The sequence below is a fragment of the Histoplasma capsulatum genome, genomic scaffold, assembly GCF_000149585.1.
Source record: "Histoplasma capsulatum NAm1 scaffold_2 genomic scaffold, whole genome shotgun sequence".
NCBI lineage: Eukaryota > Fungi > Ascomycota > Eurotiomycetes > Onygenales > Ajellomycetaceae > Histoplasma > Histoplasma mississippiense.
In genome coordinates, this window is record NW_001813981.1 from 1,340,256 (window position 1) to 1,354,228 (window position 13,973).

Sequence of the window (13,973 nt, forward strand, 5' to 3'; positions counted from 1 at the left end):
ACCATTGAAGGGCCAGTGTCCACGTTGGAATGGGTCACCTGGTTACCTTCAAATGGCGTCGCGGCCGTCTTCATAGTTGGGGCAGGCTGAATTTTATCAGCCACAACAGAGTGGTTTTCATTGGAAAATGACGAGGAGGTCGATGTATCAGAGAGGTCAGAATCCGGCGAATAATGGCCAGTCACAGAGCCAGTTGATGGTCCAGAAGACTCCGGTCGAATTTCCGTTTTATCCGTCTTATCAAGTTCAACGTCACCCGAGCATAGGATTCCGCCTTCTTCTCCTTGAGAATTGGACGAAATTTCCTTGAGGGAGATATCTTCTTGCCCAGGTTGTTTCTCATCCACAGATCCAGTTGGTGCATAACGCGGTTGCTCGACACACTCGTAAAACAACATGAATACACCGCCCTGCGAAAGAACATTTTTCTCACTAACTAGACTGACATCTTCATCACTGAGCCTGAACCAGCGCTCTGTGACCTCCTTCTCCCCATCCGCATCTATGACAGCTTGTGGAACAGTGGCCGGGAATGACTCGACTGAATACTTTCTATAACAAATGTAGTGTCCATTCTCATGTCGCCCGTAATGAGTTATCACAGCCCGCAGCTCGTAGCGTCTGTGGGGAATATTTGTGTTGGTTCCAGGGCGAGAAAGCATGGATTTTGAAGGATCCATACACCAAGATTCTATCTCATCGTTTTTCCCCGCCGATTTAGACCCCAAACACCATTCATCAAGATCTAAAATTCCTCGGGAACCTTACATCAGCATAATTCTTTCTGAGTATGCCCGGTTATTTCGTCGGATACACTCCGGTTCACGTGGATAACAAGGGACTTTGGTGCTCTTGCAATGACTGCTTGTCTTGATTTGGTGGACGAGACACGATTCCGCGCGGGAATATGGCACGTCTCAGATAATGTCTTTTCAGAGAAGTCATCTTTCTCAAGTAGTCTTTCTGGACAACCTTTAATCTTGTTTCCGCGGAATTTCGTAAAGCTTCCGTCAACTGAGGTGTGCTGGCTCCCTCTTCGAGCTCCGCATCCGAATCAATCTGTTGCAACAGCTGCCCCAGCTGACCTTCAGTTCGTAGAAGTGTACATTTAGCGCATTCAACACCCTCAATAGCCTCCAAAGTGGTATATTCGTCCAAGCATTCTCGAATATCGTACTCCCAGTTAGAGCCCAGGGACACTGTCAGACAGTTAAAGGGAATAACGGAAAGCCCTTCTGTCCATCCACATCTCATACATCCAACGCGTTGAGCAAGGAGACCCTCAAGCGGGTTGAGGAGAGTACTGCGTTTGTACTCTCCATCCCTAGAGGGCTTGTGTTCATCGTTGATCTGTCTTGTTTCATATGCTGGAACGGGACCACCCCTGTGGTTATTGCGCTCCGCATCAACAAATCTAAGTCCCACATCGCTTGTTAAGCCCTTAGAAGCACGGCGAATTTCTTTGTCTACCTGGTCAATCACTTTCGAAAAGTATTCTTGCGCATCTTGTTGTTGCCAACTGCTCATTGACTTCAGTTCCGGAGGCGTCCATTGCTTTCGACCTCCATATGAGGGGCTATTCAGTTTGTCGATGATTTCTTTTAGCGCAAGATGAGTATAAAAGGGATCACGGTCCCCTAATTCGCGAAGGTTTTCTTCCAAAAACTTATCCAATGCACGAAGCGAAGCGAATCCCTGGATTATACTATTTTGATAGCACGAGTTATCCCAATTGCCAAGTCCTGGAGGGCAAGGCTCCTTGAGGCCCAAAAAGGCTTGCCCGATTCCCGAGAGGCTCCTTCCCCGCGGAAGTGTTGTGAGCAACGAATTCGCATCCAAACCCAGGATTCTCTGCATTGCAACGCTTTTTGCGGAGTGTAGAGCTTCACGTGTCAACGAGGTTGCGGCCAACTCAGTATCCTCGTCAAAAGCTGCTCCCTTATCTAAAGCAAAAATGATGCGTGATGGAGTAATGAAGACGATGATGTTCCAAACAGTTTGGAGGAGGGTGGAAACAATGAGGTCAAGGTACTTGAAAATATAGTAGCCCAAAATCAAGGACACTACAAAGCACACTATCTTCGTTTGGGCAGGTATCCATTCGCCGAAACGGTCATCGCGATAGTTATCCTTCAACGGGCTAGTGTAAAGGTGATGGTGATGATTGTGAGAGGAGAAATCCGAGGTGCCGGGCATATTTCGTGAGCAAGTCAAGAAGCAGGAACAAGAGGCTAGCTCTCGGAGGCATCGGGGCTTGTCAGGGTGATCGATCAGAGAAGTCCCTAGCTATCCGCATGTTCAGGGTTGTACTGTAAGATGGATAGCAACGGCCTTGTGAATCTCTGGTGTGTGCGGAGTATCGAGAACTGAGGAGCTTGATATTGATGTCAAAGGTATCCAGGATGGTCGAGGGATTCTGGCCACAGGTGGGCGAGAGCCCGCTAGCTCTATTTTGGACTAGTGGAATCTGCCAACCTTGTCGCTTTCCCCGCTGGGAATTTTCAAAATGTCCAACTCCAAGAATCCTGGACAGCGAAGAAATTCCTAGTGATAGTTGTGTGATTCGATGTAACAAACCATACCCCCCACATCCGCGCAGTCATGGCAAAGACCGCAAAAGTGAAGGCAAAAGTTTCCTGTACGTATTATTTACCCTACGCAACCTATATTCGCAACCACACATTCTCACGGATAAAATCCAATTTTTGAAGCGAAATCCATGCATTCAAGAGCGGCAAAGCGAGCCGTGTCTCCGACAAATGAATCATTATTGAAGTTCGTTCCCAGAACAGAGCCTATACCGACAGTCAAGCCACATATCCTATCTGCACAGCATAATGCCGGTATTACGAAAAAGTCCAAATCCAAGCAGATCACCCGTGCCCAGCGGAAGCGGCAAGAAAAAGGCCTGGAACGTGCAGAATTGATTATGGATAGAACAGAAAAGAAAATCGCCAAAAGCATGGGCAAGGCAAAGGTTGTCAAAGAGCGAAGAGTGAGGATATTTCTTCCCTTTCCTGTCCTATTCTATTATTTGGTGGTCAATAAAACTAATGGACATCCAGTCCACGTGGGATGACATGAACCGTAAAGCTCTTGCTGTACCTGGCAAAGTGGTCTCAGGAGGGGATGTGGACGGTGCTGAGGCTATGGACGAAGACGCTGAACCGAATGAGGCGCGTACACCACCAGTAACGACGAATTTTCAGTCTTCGGTGCAATCACAACAGGCAGCATCTCTCCAACAGTTTGAATTCGAGGAAGATGGAGAAATCACTTGAACAGGAATCTACATACTATGGTATCTGGCATATCGAACAAAGAGAATTAAAAGATGTGGAAAAATGAAAGAAGAGTACGGCATCCGACCGAGCGGGCCCATTTCTATTTCTTTGGCCTCAACTGGTTGATCATTCGGTCGATTTCACCCACCGCTGAACCGGATGCTTTCTTTCTGAGCAATTCCAGGCTGTTGACGTCATTGGCCTTGAGGGCTTCTTCACCAGCCTTGACAACCATTCCGCACTTCACCCACATTTCGATTCTCTCTGCTATCGACAAATTGGTGCATTTGGGGATAAACATTGAGGCGATCTTGGTATTTCCGGCGCTTAGAATTTCATTGTAAAATGGCTAGGGTGACCTGCGTTAGCATTGACTCCGACATATAGATATTAACGAATGAATGAATATAGAACCATGAACAAGAACATGAAAACTGGGGAACAAGGCATGCAAAATTTACCTCCCATCCAATTGGAGACTTTTTGGGCTTGGCAAGTTCCTCAAGCTCACCCCAATCTCGTTTGGCTACCAAGGCCCTCAATTTCACCCACCAGAACGTCTTCTCTGGTACTTTGAATTCACTCTGGATTTTGTTGGCGCGTTTCCCATACCCAAATTTTATTAGCCTGTACATGGTTTCATTTATACTCAGGCCAACAAATTCACTGTTGCCATCCCCAATATCCTTGTCTAGTCCATCTTGGATTTTCAACAGTTGCGCAGCTTCCGTCAATGACTTCTGATGCGATTGCGCGCTCGCATCCTTGGAATCGACCAATAATTTAGACGCTAATCGTAGTTTATCTGCCATAGCTTGTGGGTCAGATTGAGCGATTGCATCTCTCAAAAGTAGATTAGACCCATCGACTGGGCGATCATCCTGATAATACAAGTCTTTGAGTAATTCCACATCTTGAGATCTTGCAGATGTCTCCACGAGCGCGGATGCAACTGGGCGAGAATTGATGGTCCGGAAAAAGCTTGCGAGTGGAAGTTTCCGTTTGAGCTGTAACAGGACAAAATATATTAGATCCGTATCGCCACTTTCTAAGGCCTTGTCCAAGGCGAGATTATCTTCTTCCATCTTCAAGAACAGAGGCACCTGCCTTCCCGCACGTGGCTCGAAATTAAGTAGTTGGGTGGCCAAATGTCCTCGACCTTCGTCATAGGCTGATTGTGCTATTGATTCAAATGATATTCCTCGCTTCCCCTGAAGTTTCTCTGCCACCAAATGGCAAATAGTATCATCATCTTCCGTGGAAGTCTTGACCTTTTGGCTGGCCCAGTGGACATAGATTTTATCTGTTGGGAGGCGGAGATATTCGGAAACGCGGATTGCAAGAAGATATTCGTGGCGGTGGATCAGTCGATCAATCAACTTGTCCGGGGTCAGGCGGAGATATTGTTCATATGAGATAGGGATACCGATCCGGTAGTCACGGACGGCATTGAGCACACGTAGACGCTCGCACATATCGACAAAGTCATCACTATTATAAAGATCAATTACTGACTTTCCGAACGATGCCGCTTTAAGGAGTTGCTTTTGCCAATGGGTATTAAATTCGTGGCCCGCTGCCTTTACACAGGTATCGACTGCTTCGAGAAGCTTAGTGCGGATGTGCTGAATGTTCTCGTCGGCCTTCGGGGATTTCCTTTCAAGTAGGCCAACTGAATCGAGGAGAATTGAGGCAGGAGACGTTGAACCTAACTTGAACACTTCTTCCGTAACATCTATGGATAAAATTAGCAGCTAATCACCTTCTGTAATGTACCATAGGAACATACCCGGAACCTTGTGAAGAAATTCACACGCGTCATTAGTGAGCAATCTCACGCCGTCAAAATCTGGAATTACATGGACACGGCCATCGTAGAAATACCTCAACAGATGTCAGCTGTATAAGTCGCGTTAAAAAAAAGAAAAAAAAAGAAAAAAAAAAAAAAGAAAGAAAGAAAGAAAGAAAGAAAGAAACGGGAACGCCAACCTCACTGCAGCGCCGTTAGGGCCGACCATGTGGACTTCATCCTCCCAAGAGAGCACAACAGAATCATTGCCACACCACACCACGTTGTTTGGGGGCGTTCTCGCCCCAGAGTGATATTCACTGAGCTTGTTTTGGAAGTCGCTACTTATAACCCAGACTTTGCCATCGCAAGTATACAAGGCAACAAATCGCCCATTGGGGGATACACTGACATGTTTAAAGGGGCCGTTTTGCAACATACGGTCCTCAGCATCTGTTGCGTCTACAACGTAGATCGTCTGATCCACCGCAAGGAGAACCTCGACTGAACGCGAGAGCGTGTAATTGGGAGGAATCAATGACCATGAGGAAATTTCCCCTTCAGGGGTTGATGCGAGCAATTTAGGTCGTGGCTCATCATAGCGGGAGACAGCAATGAATTGATTGTTATTCAAGAGAGCAACGAAGCCGTCCGACCAAAAACGGCAGGATTTCACTCCGTGTTCTTCTGCCACCTAAGTTAAAAATTAGCAAATGTCACAGATAAGGCTGGCTTGACACATGCCATACAGTTCCTAGAGAAAACGGCACAAAGTCCGCATGTAGACCATAGTAACATCGCACGGTACCATCTTGGGTTACTACAAGTAGCTTCTCATCGTCCGACCAGCCCAAGCCTCGGATTGACCCATGTTCCCACTAACACCAGATATTAGTATAGATAGCTCAATCCGGACAGGTAAGTAGCATGTTATAGCAAACATTAATTTGACTGATTCGTTTGCCAGAGCAGGAATAAATATCAATAGATGATTTTGCTGTCTCTGCATCCCTATATCTCTGGAGTTTGCTTTCATCGCGGTAAAGAGCTGCGGGCGTTATTAGAATTAGAACAAGGAAATATAATCAAGCTATGAAATTTGTGGAAGTAAATTTACCTATAGCACCTCCATACGGAGCTCCAGCAACAATGAAATTTTCCAACTCGAGCTCCTCGTCAAAGACATCATCGTATATTCGGACCTTTCGGTAGAATTGGTCTCCCACTCGCTCCCAGTCAGCCAGAGGGTTTGTTGGAGCCATATGGATTCCAACGCTGGCGTCAAATGATGAACAGTTTTGTCATTTCAAAGAATGTCTCTTATATTCGAATATTGAAATTGGGGTTTAATGTTTAATTATAACATATCATGTCGTTTATCTGGTTACATACAAGTAGAACAGGCACCCGGACATGGAGATTATCGAGCTTTCCCATTTTGGTACGCATTACATAACTGATGATACGGCTGAATACGCCCGTAAAGTAATCCGCCCTACCAGAGAATGTAAGTTACGATACTACTAATACAAGGGACATGTGACTGCCCACGATGCCACCTGCAACCAACCAACCAACCAAGCGAGATGGATGCTCTCGTCCGATGTTGCCAGCATGTTGTTTGTTTGAAATTAACGCCTTAGGGATTAGTCCTTTTATGCAATGGAATATTCTAGCCTTCATGATAGAATAGAAGACCTGTCCGATATTGAAGCGGTCGTGCTTCTCAGTCTCGTGGCCCGTCAGCATTGCATCATTGACACTGAAAGGGAGGTCTTGGATGATTTAGAAAATGAACTGATTTTGGTATTCTAAGAGTCCTCTAAAATTAAATATGTATGCCATAAGCTGAACTGACACCCTGGTAGATTGCTGAAAATATCTTTGGCCTTTCCCACGCCACCTTGGATTGCTCCCCCAGCATGACCGTGGAGGGGTTCAGTAATGCTGTCCTGGCTCCTGATGCTGAGAGACAAGGCTATGACAGACTCTCGCCATTTGCCGTTAGTGGTGAAGGGGGAAGGGTAAGGTCTTTCTTTCTTTTTCCTTTTTGAACATTCGTGCCTGTTCAGGGATCGTTATGTAAACGGGTTTTCGTCGCTATGCTGATGAATTACATGACTAACGTTATTGTAGAGCGTTGATCGACTGTCCTTTGGAGGTGGAAGATCTAGTTCGCGGGTGCGAGCAAGCGTGCTTGATGACCGCAAGGTGGTCAATGTCGTCATTGCCAAAAATTTTGACCAGGCTCCGGATCACATTCAACTACTAACACTCGATGTAAGTTGATATTTTAGTCTTCCTCAGGAAAGGGTACGGGCCACTAAATGGAGCACAAACCTAGCTCATTCGTACAAAACGGATCTATACGCGGACGTCTTTCCACAGCGTGCCGATGGCCTTTCTTTTTATTCCACTTATTGAATCCAAGCCCCAAGGACTCGCCTCCTCCTTAAATCTCCATTTGGTAAGTCTATTTTATTTTGATCTGAACCTTTTTTTTTTTTTTTTAATATAACAGGGGCTAAATCAAGGACCTAGAATGACCACATTTTCATGTCGTATTACCATGATCCCCAGAATGGGTTGATGAATCTTGAAGAAAGTAGTGGGTGGTTGTCTGATGATCAAGGGTCGATATCCTCTGTCATTCGAAAGCCCAGCCTAGTGCTATCCAAAGAGCCTAATGAGCCCTATTTAATTCGCGAAGAGGTATGGCGCCTCATATTGCCTTTTCATTCAGGTTCCTCATATTTGCATTGCGCTAAAAATATCTCCAGCATATCAATGCGCTACGGGAACTTAGCGATAATGTGACGTTTTCTGCGGAGATAAGCAGCTACCTTCAAGATATTATCATTGCTCTCCGGATGAATCGGGGAGTGGCTGGTGGTCTGACTCCTATCTCCACTCGCCATTTCCAGTTACTTGCCCGGTTAGTTCAGCCGCTATTCAGCTATTTCAAATACAACCACTCATTCGCCTACCAGATGTCTCGCACCCTTACAACGAGTGGATTATGTTTTCCCGTCCTTAGTAGCGCTTGCTGCTAGGAGAGTTTATCGCCATCGCATTTCCATAGCCGACCCAGCGAATGATCGAAGTCTGATGTATGGAAGTACGCTGAAAGCTGTTGATTTAGTATTGGCGGATGCTTCCCCGGAATCGATCATCGAGCAGGTCTTGGAGGGTGTCGAAGCACCTTTATGAATGGCCGCCGGTTAGCCTTTATAGCAATTCTCTAATCCCGTCAGAACAGGTTATATCCAGTTAGAGAAACGAGAGGGAAGCTAAGTCAGGGGTCGCAAAAGATTTGTGATGGGTGGTTATGAAAACAGTATCTCCGGCATTCTCCTTATCCCTTCCAGCAACTCAAAATTTATTCAGCAGTCATAACAACAGATTCTGTAGGTGAGTTCGTTACTTCCTTTTAGGATCCTTCATTCAGTTCACCCAAAATTTATTCCATTAGGTTAAGTCAGGCTAAAATTCTTGGATTTGGAGTTCTACCGCTAGGTTCATTTATTGATACGTTTGGCTTTTCTAGCTCCATCATGCCACCCCAAGCGAAGTTCTTATATTTTAGATATCATTGCCTTGGTGGCGTGACGGGTATCGTTCAACTTGTTTGATATCTTGAAACCACACTCGTCAATGTATTGAAGAGCAGACTTTCGAGGAACGTCTCGACATCGCCTACATGCATTTTATATGATGTCTGGGCACTTTATTTTTGATACCCATTTCCAATGCCCAAGCGACAAAGGAGTCCGCATGCTAAGGTCTCTAAGTTCTTGGTTTTCTTCTATCCTTCTACGAATTACTCTGTTCGTGACTCTCCAAAACAGAGCTGTTCTTTAAAGTTGCGGAGGGTATCAGTGTAAGAATGAATACACAACTAGCGTGTTGAGTATTTATTTAACCTAGACGTTGAATTTAATTTCACCGAGTTCGAAGGAAGCCCTCAGAATAATAATTTGTCAACTTTGTTCTTTTTTCATTTTAAGTAGTCATGATGGGGCATCTGGTTATGGATGAATCCTTTGTCATCCGGGCCATAAAGATTCAAATTCCCAGACTCTTGAGTGGGATCATTTCTCTTTCGAAAGAAGCACAAAAAGAACTAATAGATGATGCGTGTTTTTCTACGTGGTCAGTTCTCGCTGCTTCCAGGACAGACACGCGTTGTTAGGCGTACAAGCATACAAAAAAGCAGGTGCTTCCTATTCCCGCCTACCCCTACTTAATTGCGAACATCTCACCCTAACGCACAATCAAACTACTACATCTCTATCATTATCCCCCAAGTCGACGATATATCTTCAAAATAGCCTTAGGGGAAAGGGACAGCGGGAACACATCATCCATACAACAGGCTAATCCGGTTACAAAACAGAGAAACTCAGCCATCCAGATTCTCCCCCAAATGCATCCCTCAGAACCAGACGATGACTACGATCCTTACAAATATCCTGAATTCTATGTAAGCCACCCTTCGATCACTGAGCCTTCAACCCTTACAGACAGGAGGGTGAGGAGGGCGTATTGCACATACAAATATGCTCACTGCTTTCCCCTTAGCTACCCACCATAACCCCAGCCCCTGACCTCATCAACCTGCCTGACCCTCTAATTCCGGAATTCCGCCACAAGGACCGGGAATACAAACTCCTCAGCCACCTGTGGTATGTTCAGTTGGGCCAAAATCAAGTACGGCATCACTGGAACATACAAGCTCTTCATGATTTCTGGCGCAAGTGTGGTCCACTTACATTTGAGGGTAGACATTATGGCTGGTCACCGACCTGGATTGTCGATGCGCTTGATTCACTGAACATAGACCTGGAAAGGTTGCAGCGGACGGCGAAAAGGGTCATTTTGAAAAGGGCCCGGATGCGAGTGCAGGCAAGGCAGGTTCTAGAGAGTGTGGGCATACAGGTGGAAGATGAAGAACAGGTGAGTGAGGAGGAAGTGAAACTGGCTGTAGAGCTGGCGAGGGAAGAGGTAGGGGATGGGGATTGCGCGGGAGATGAGGAGGTGATGATCAAGAAACTTTTGAAGGATAGTGATACGAACAGGGAAAGAAACGAGGCGAGAGAGGCGAGAAGGGCAAGATTGGGCGCGTTAAAGGAGCGTGGAAAACGGACGATGGCAAACAGGTCAAAGGCAAGACTTGGCTGTCCCGAGAGCGATGCTGGCGATGAGTCTCCTACACATAAGCCACCGCGGGCACGAACACAACCCGTCACGCGTCCTTACCATCCTGACGCCGATGCTTCGGAGACGACCAAAAAGGCAGACAGCCTGTCACACTTTCGGCAGGAATCTGAGCCGAAAGGGCACAAGGAACAGAAGAACTTGACTGTCGACTTTCATTCCCATTTGACACATAACCCTCTTACGAGTTCCTTGCCCAAAGGCGAAACGGCTGATTCTGCACTGTCGATGGACATGGAGATTCGGGTATCCGAATATGAGGTTGAACCTGGATCGGACTCGGAACCGGAAAACTGGAGAGGCGACAGACGAGGTTGAGGCGATTTTGCAGAGCCATCCTCTTTTGACAATGGGGAGTTAGTGTATCCTGGTGAGGGCTGTTTTAAGTTTTAAACTTGCTTCCCTTTCATCGAAAAAGAAAGAGCGAGGCTAGTGGAGAAGTTGTGTTATCGGAACCCTTTATGATTATCTTCTTTCCACTTCATTTCTTCGACTTTCACTAGTTGATGGTACTATTCCACTTGTACCCTTTTCGAAAATGCGCGCCATTACTGTTTTCTTTCTGACTCGGAGCAATAGAATGCCTTTGAAAATTTCACTTTAAACAACATACTGCAAGAATGTGATGGTAAATCAAAAATATATAGAAAACATGCATCAACATGCCCGCCGGTGGAGAAAATTGGAAACAAAACCAGAGTGAACGGAGAAGCGAAAACGTAAATAACATATTATATATTATATAGTCTATAAACGCTCACTTCATACATGTGACGTCACCGCATATACATCATTCCATCTGCAACAAAGGTAAACATCACACCCCATTCCTCACCCTTTCTTCACCGCTGCGATTCGTCGCCCTCATCCGTATAAACATTTCCATCGGTTCATACCCTCCAGCATCGCCACCACCACCACCAACACCTACCAGCCCGTCCTCCCCCCTCACAACTGTAACCTTTTTCCACTCATTCAGAATCGCCTCAATCTCCACCCTCTCATCCTCCACAATAGCATCCATCTTAATATCATTCCGATCGTATCCAAACGGATCTTCCAACTGCGATCCAATCCCCTCAATACCATACAGCGTGAAAGTAACCAGCGAGACAATAGGCACAGCCCACCAGCCCATCTCATCAACCATGGCAAACGGCAGCACGGCGCCGAAGAGCGCCAACACCTGTTTCTGATGGATGAGGTGCGCAATGGGGATCGGCGTGAGCTTGATGGTCTCCATGCGCCCGTACGCATCAGTCAGCGCGTTAAGTTGGGTTTGCAGGTTGCTGGCGCCCGGCGCCGTGAACCAGCCACGATCCTGGCCGCGCTTTATGAAGCCGTCGACGAAGAAGGTTAGCTGGAGAGGCAGGCCCAGGCCTTCGTGCTCGTACGCCTGCAGGCCTGCGGGCAGCAGGCTGTCGTATTCTGGGTTCACCACTTGCTCGCTATCCAAGTCATCGTCGTCGTCGTCGTCGTCGTTGCCATGAACACCTGCACCGTTGACATTTACACTACCATTCCTGTCCGGGTGGCGCAGGAACATAGTACTCTCCGCCGCATTGCTGAGACTTGTACCCCCGCCGCCACCATCAATGCCATCAGCAGCGTTCCGATTTAGCGCCCAGGCCGCGCCCCATTCGGCACGCAGATAATTCTTCACGGCGTAAGGGATCGCCATGAGGACACGGATGGTGCGCTCCACATCGTTTTTCTCAGCGAGGGTGAGAGGCCCCGATGTCCTGTTATAGGCGTGCGTGAGAATCGTGCGGGTCAGGTTGCGCACGGAAGTGTTGATGACGGATAGGTTATTGCGACCATCCCAGAAGCGGTTGTAGGAAGTTTGGTTGCGGAAGACAAGGATGAGGCCAACGACTATGGAGATGGAGGGAATCTGTTTGTTTTTAGGGGGGTTGGGTTTATTTCCCCGCTTCTATTAGTGTTGTCTCGTTTTATAAAAAGGGGGTTTGTGGGTAGAGTTGAACGTACGATTGTTGGAGGCAGGCCCAGGCTGTCGTAAACGTTTCTATCCAGATAGACGACTAGAGCGGTGAAGATGCCGTGCAGGATGACGGGAATGAGGATTTTAGTATGTATAGCGCCTTTTATAAAGCGGAGGACGAGGGGCCATCTTTTTTTTAAAAAAAAAATTCAGTTTGATTATCAGTTTTTGAAGCTCGCAATCAAAAATCTTGTGAAAAAATGTGTTCGACTTCTTGCAATTGGAGATGTTTTTTTTTTTTTTTTTTTTTTTTTTTTTTGCTTTGTTTTGTTTTGCTTATTTTTTATATAACATCATTTTTTGGGGTGTATAGCTAGGACTCAAATCCCTTCAAGTGCATGGCTTGTGTACCATTCATACAATAACGTATCGCAGACATACTAAGCTCAATACCATACATACCTCCGTGGCTTTGAACGACGCGACTTGCGAAACGGAAACGTTTGTCTTCGCTGGTGGTGCCGTACGCTCACAACACTTCCATTTTTCAACTGGCTCTGTGGCGATGACGGCTCACTGAAACGCATAGCCGAGATGGATGTGGACTTGGAGAGGATCGCGGCCTTCTTATTCCCGCTTCCTTTATGCTGCGTTGTTGTTGAATAATATTTCAGGAGGTTGGGTTTAGAGTTGCGGATAAAATATTTAAGCTTAACCTGGGCCTCGGGTTAGGCCTTATCGGCTTATCGGCGCTTGGCTGGTGTGTCGCCTCCAAGTCCTTTCACGAATAGTGAGTGTATAGTGGAAGGAATAAATGAGGATACGAAAAGAGAAGAAAAATTGAGAAAAAAGAAATCAGCAGTAAAAAAAATGAGGTTTACATTTCAGCAAAAGCAAACAGAAACGAAAGGGTGCGCCGCTGTTTGAGAATCGGCGAGGACCCCCAAACCCTGAGCGCCAACGTGGAAACAATGGCGCGGGGGAACGGGAGAGAAGCAAGATGGGCGAATGGGATCCCGCAAATTAAAATGTGCATGCACATGCTGCGTATAGCATGAGGGATGGATTTGATACAGGAAGCAAAAGCGGGGAATGTTCGAATGGCGTGTCTCGTCTTCATCGCCTGTCAAATACTAACGATACGCTAGCTGGTTGCTAATGGGATGCGGGGAGTTGCAGGGATTGGCGGTTGATAACAGTCGTCGTGAAATCAACGCAGGAAGAACTCGCAGATTACCTCTCGATCCAATAAAAAAAAGACTCCTCCGTAGGAAGAAGGAGAATGGGGAGCGAAGCGAAGTTTGATTTAGCAACTGCAATATGTTTCCTTTGCGTGTTTGATATTTTTGGTTCGAACACCAACCAGCAAATCCACTGTCATCTAATCACTAGATATTTACATAGCACCGAATTTGCCTCTCCGCCTGCTCTGCTCACACTCGCTTAAACGCACGCTCTGATTAACATGAATGATAGAGAGATAACAGAAGAAAAAGCGGGGATTGACAAGTCAACTTAAGTAAAAGAGAGCAGCGAAATAAATTAAAAGCGGAAATAAATGATCATGATGCAAAATAAACATAAACAAACCTTTCTCCAATACAATCCAAATTCCAATCCTAATTCTAAGCAATCAGTAACCGCGGGGAGGGGGGGAGGAAGACCAACTAATGCAGAAAAAATATGGAGGTGAAGATGTATATAGACAGACAGAAAATTTTCTGAGTTTAAAATAATTCCC

At 46.2% G+C, this 13,973-nt stretch overlaps 6 protein-coding genes across 6 annotated transcripts; 3 read left to right on the forward strand and 3 right to left on the reverse strand.

The window, feature by feature from the left end:
• Nucleotides 1-48: 48 nt before the first annotated feature.
• Nucleotides 49-2,196, reverse strand: HCAG_02493 (predicted protein; the record flags this gene model as incomplete). Its single annotated transcript, XM_001542272.1, has 5 exons — nucleotides 49-86; nucleotides 257-410; nucleotides 447-552; nucleotides 827-1,199; nucleotides 1,257-2,196. 5 exons carry the CDS (start codon nucleotides 2,194-2,196, stop codon nucleotides 49-51), a joined length of 1,611 nt encoding a protein of 536 aa, XP_001542322.1.
• A 405-nt stretch (nucleotides 2,197-2,601) lies between these two features.
• On the forward strand, nucleotides 2,602-3,281 carry HCAG_02494 (predicted protein; the record flags this gene model as incomplete). The annotated part of the gene is made up of 3 exons (XM_001542273.1): nucleotides 2,602-2,638; nucleotides 2,712-2,995; nucleotides 3,066-3,281. The coding sequence occupies 3 exons, from the start codon at nucleotides 2,602-2,604 to the stop codon at nucleotides 3,279-3,281; spliced, it is 537 nt and encodes a 178-aa protein (XP_001542323.1).
• A 338-nt stretch (nucleotides 3,282-3,619) lies between these two features.
• HCAG_02495 (conserved hypothetical protein) lies at nucleotides 3,620-6,335 on the reverse strand (the record flags this gene model as incomplete). The annotated part of the gene is made up of 7 exons (XM_001542274.1): nucleotides 3,620-3,643; nucleotides 3,746-5,019; nucleotides 5,074-5,168; nucleotides 5,274-5,767; nucleotides 5,823-5,951; nucleotides 6,015-6,121; nucleotides 6,191-6,335. 7 exons carry the CDS (start codon nucleotides 6,333-6,335, stop codon nucleotides 3,620-3,622), a joined length of 2,268 nt encoding a protein of 755 aa, XP_001542324.1.
• Nucleotides 6,336-6,659: 324 nt separating this feature from the next.
• HCAG_02496 (predicted protein) lies at nucleotides 6,660-8,283 on the forward strand (the record flags this gene model as incomplete). Its single annotated transcript, XM_001542275.1, has 7 exons — nucleotides 6,660-6,692; nucleotides 6,942-7,097; nucleotides 7,210-7,353; nucleotides 7,418-7,540; nucleotides 7,615-7,785; nucleotides 7,854-8,008; nucleotides 8,193-8,283. 7 exons carry the CDS (start codon nucleotides 6,660-6,662, stop codon nucleotides 8,281-8,283), a joined length of 873 nt encoding a protein of 290 aa, XP_001542325.1.
• Nucleotides 8,284-9,085: 802 nt separating this feature from the next.
• HCAG_02497 (predicted protein) lies at nucleotides 9,086-10,608 on the forward strand (the record flags this gene model as incomplete). Its single annotated transcript, XM_001542276.1, has 3 exons — nucleotides 9,086-9,158; nucleotides 9,480-9,556; nucleotides 9,655-10,608. 3 exons carry the CDS (start codon nucleotides 9,086-9,088, stop codon nucleotides 10,606-10,608), a joined length of 1,104 nt encoding a protein of 367 aa, XP_001542326.1.
• Nucleotides 10,609-11,052: 444 nt separating this feature from the next.
• HCAG_02498 (conserved hypothetical protein) lies at nucleotides 11,053-12,819 on the reverse strand (the record flags this gene model as incomplete). Its single annotated transcript, XM_001542277.1, has 4 exons — nucleotides 11,053-11,089; nucleotides 11,187-12,184; nucleotides 12,280-12,421; nucleotides 12,695-12,819. The coding sequence occupies 4 exons, from the start codon at nucleotides 12,817-12,819 to the stop codon at nucleotides 11,053-11,055; spliced, it is 1,302 nt and encodes a 433-aa protein (XP_001542327.1).
• Between the last annotated feature and the right edge of the window lie 1,154 nt (nucleotides 12,820-13,973).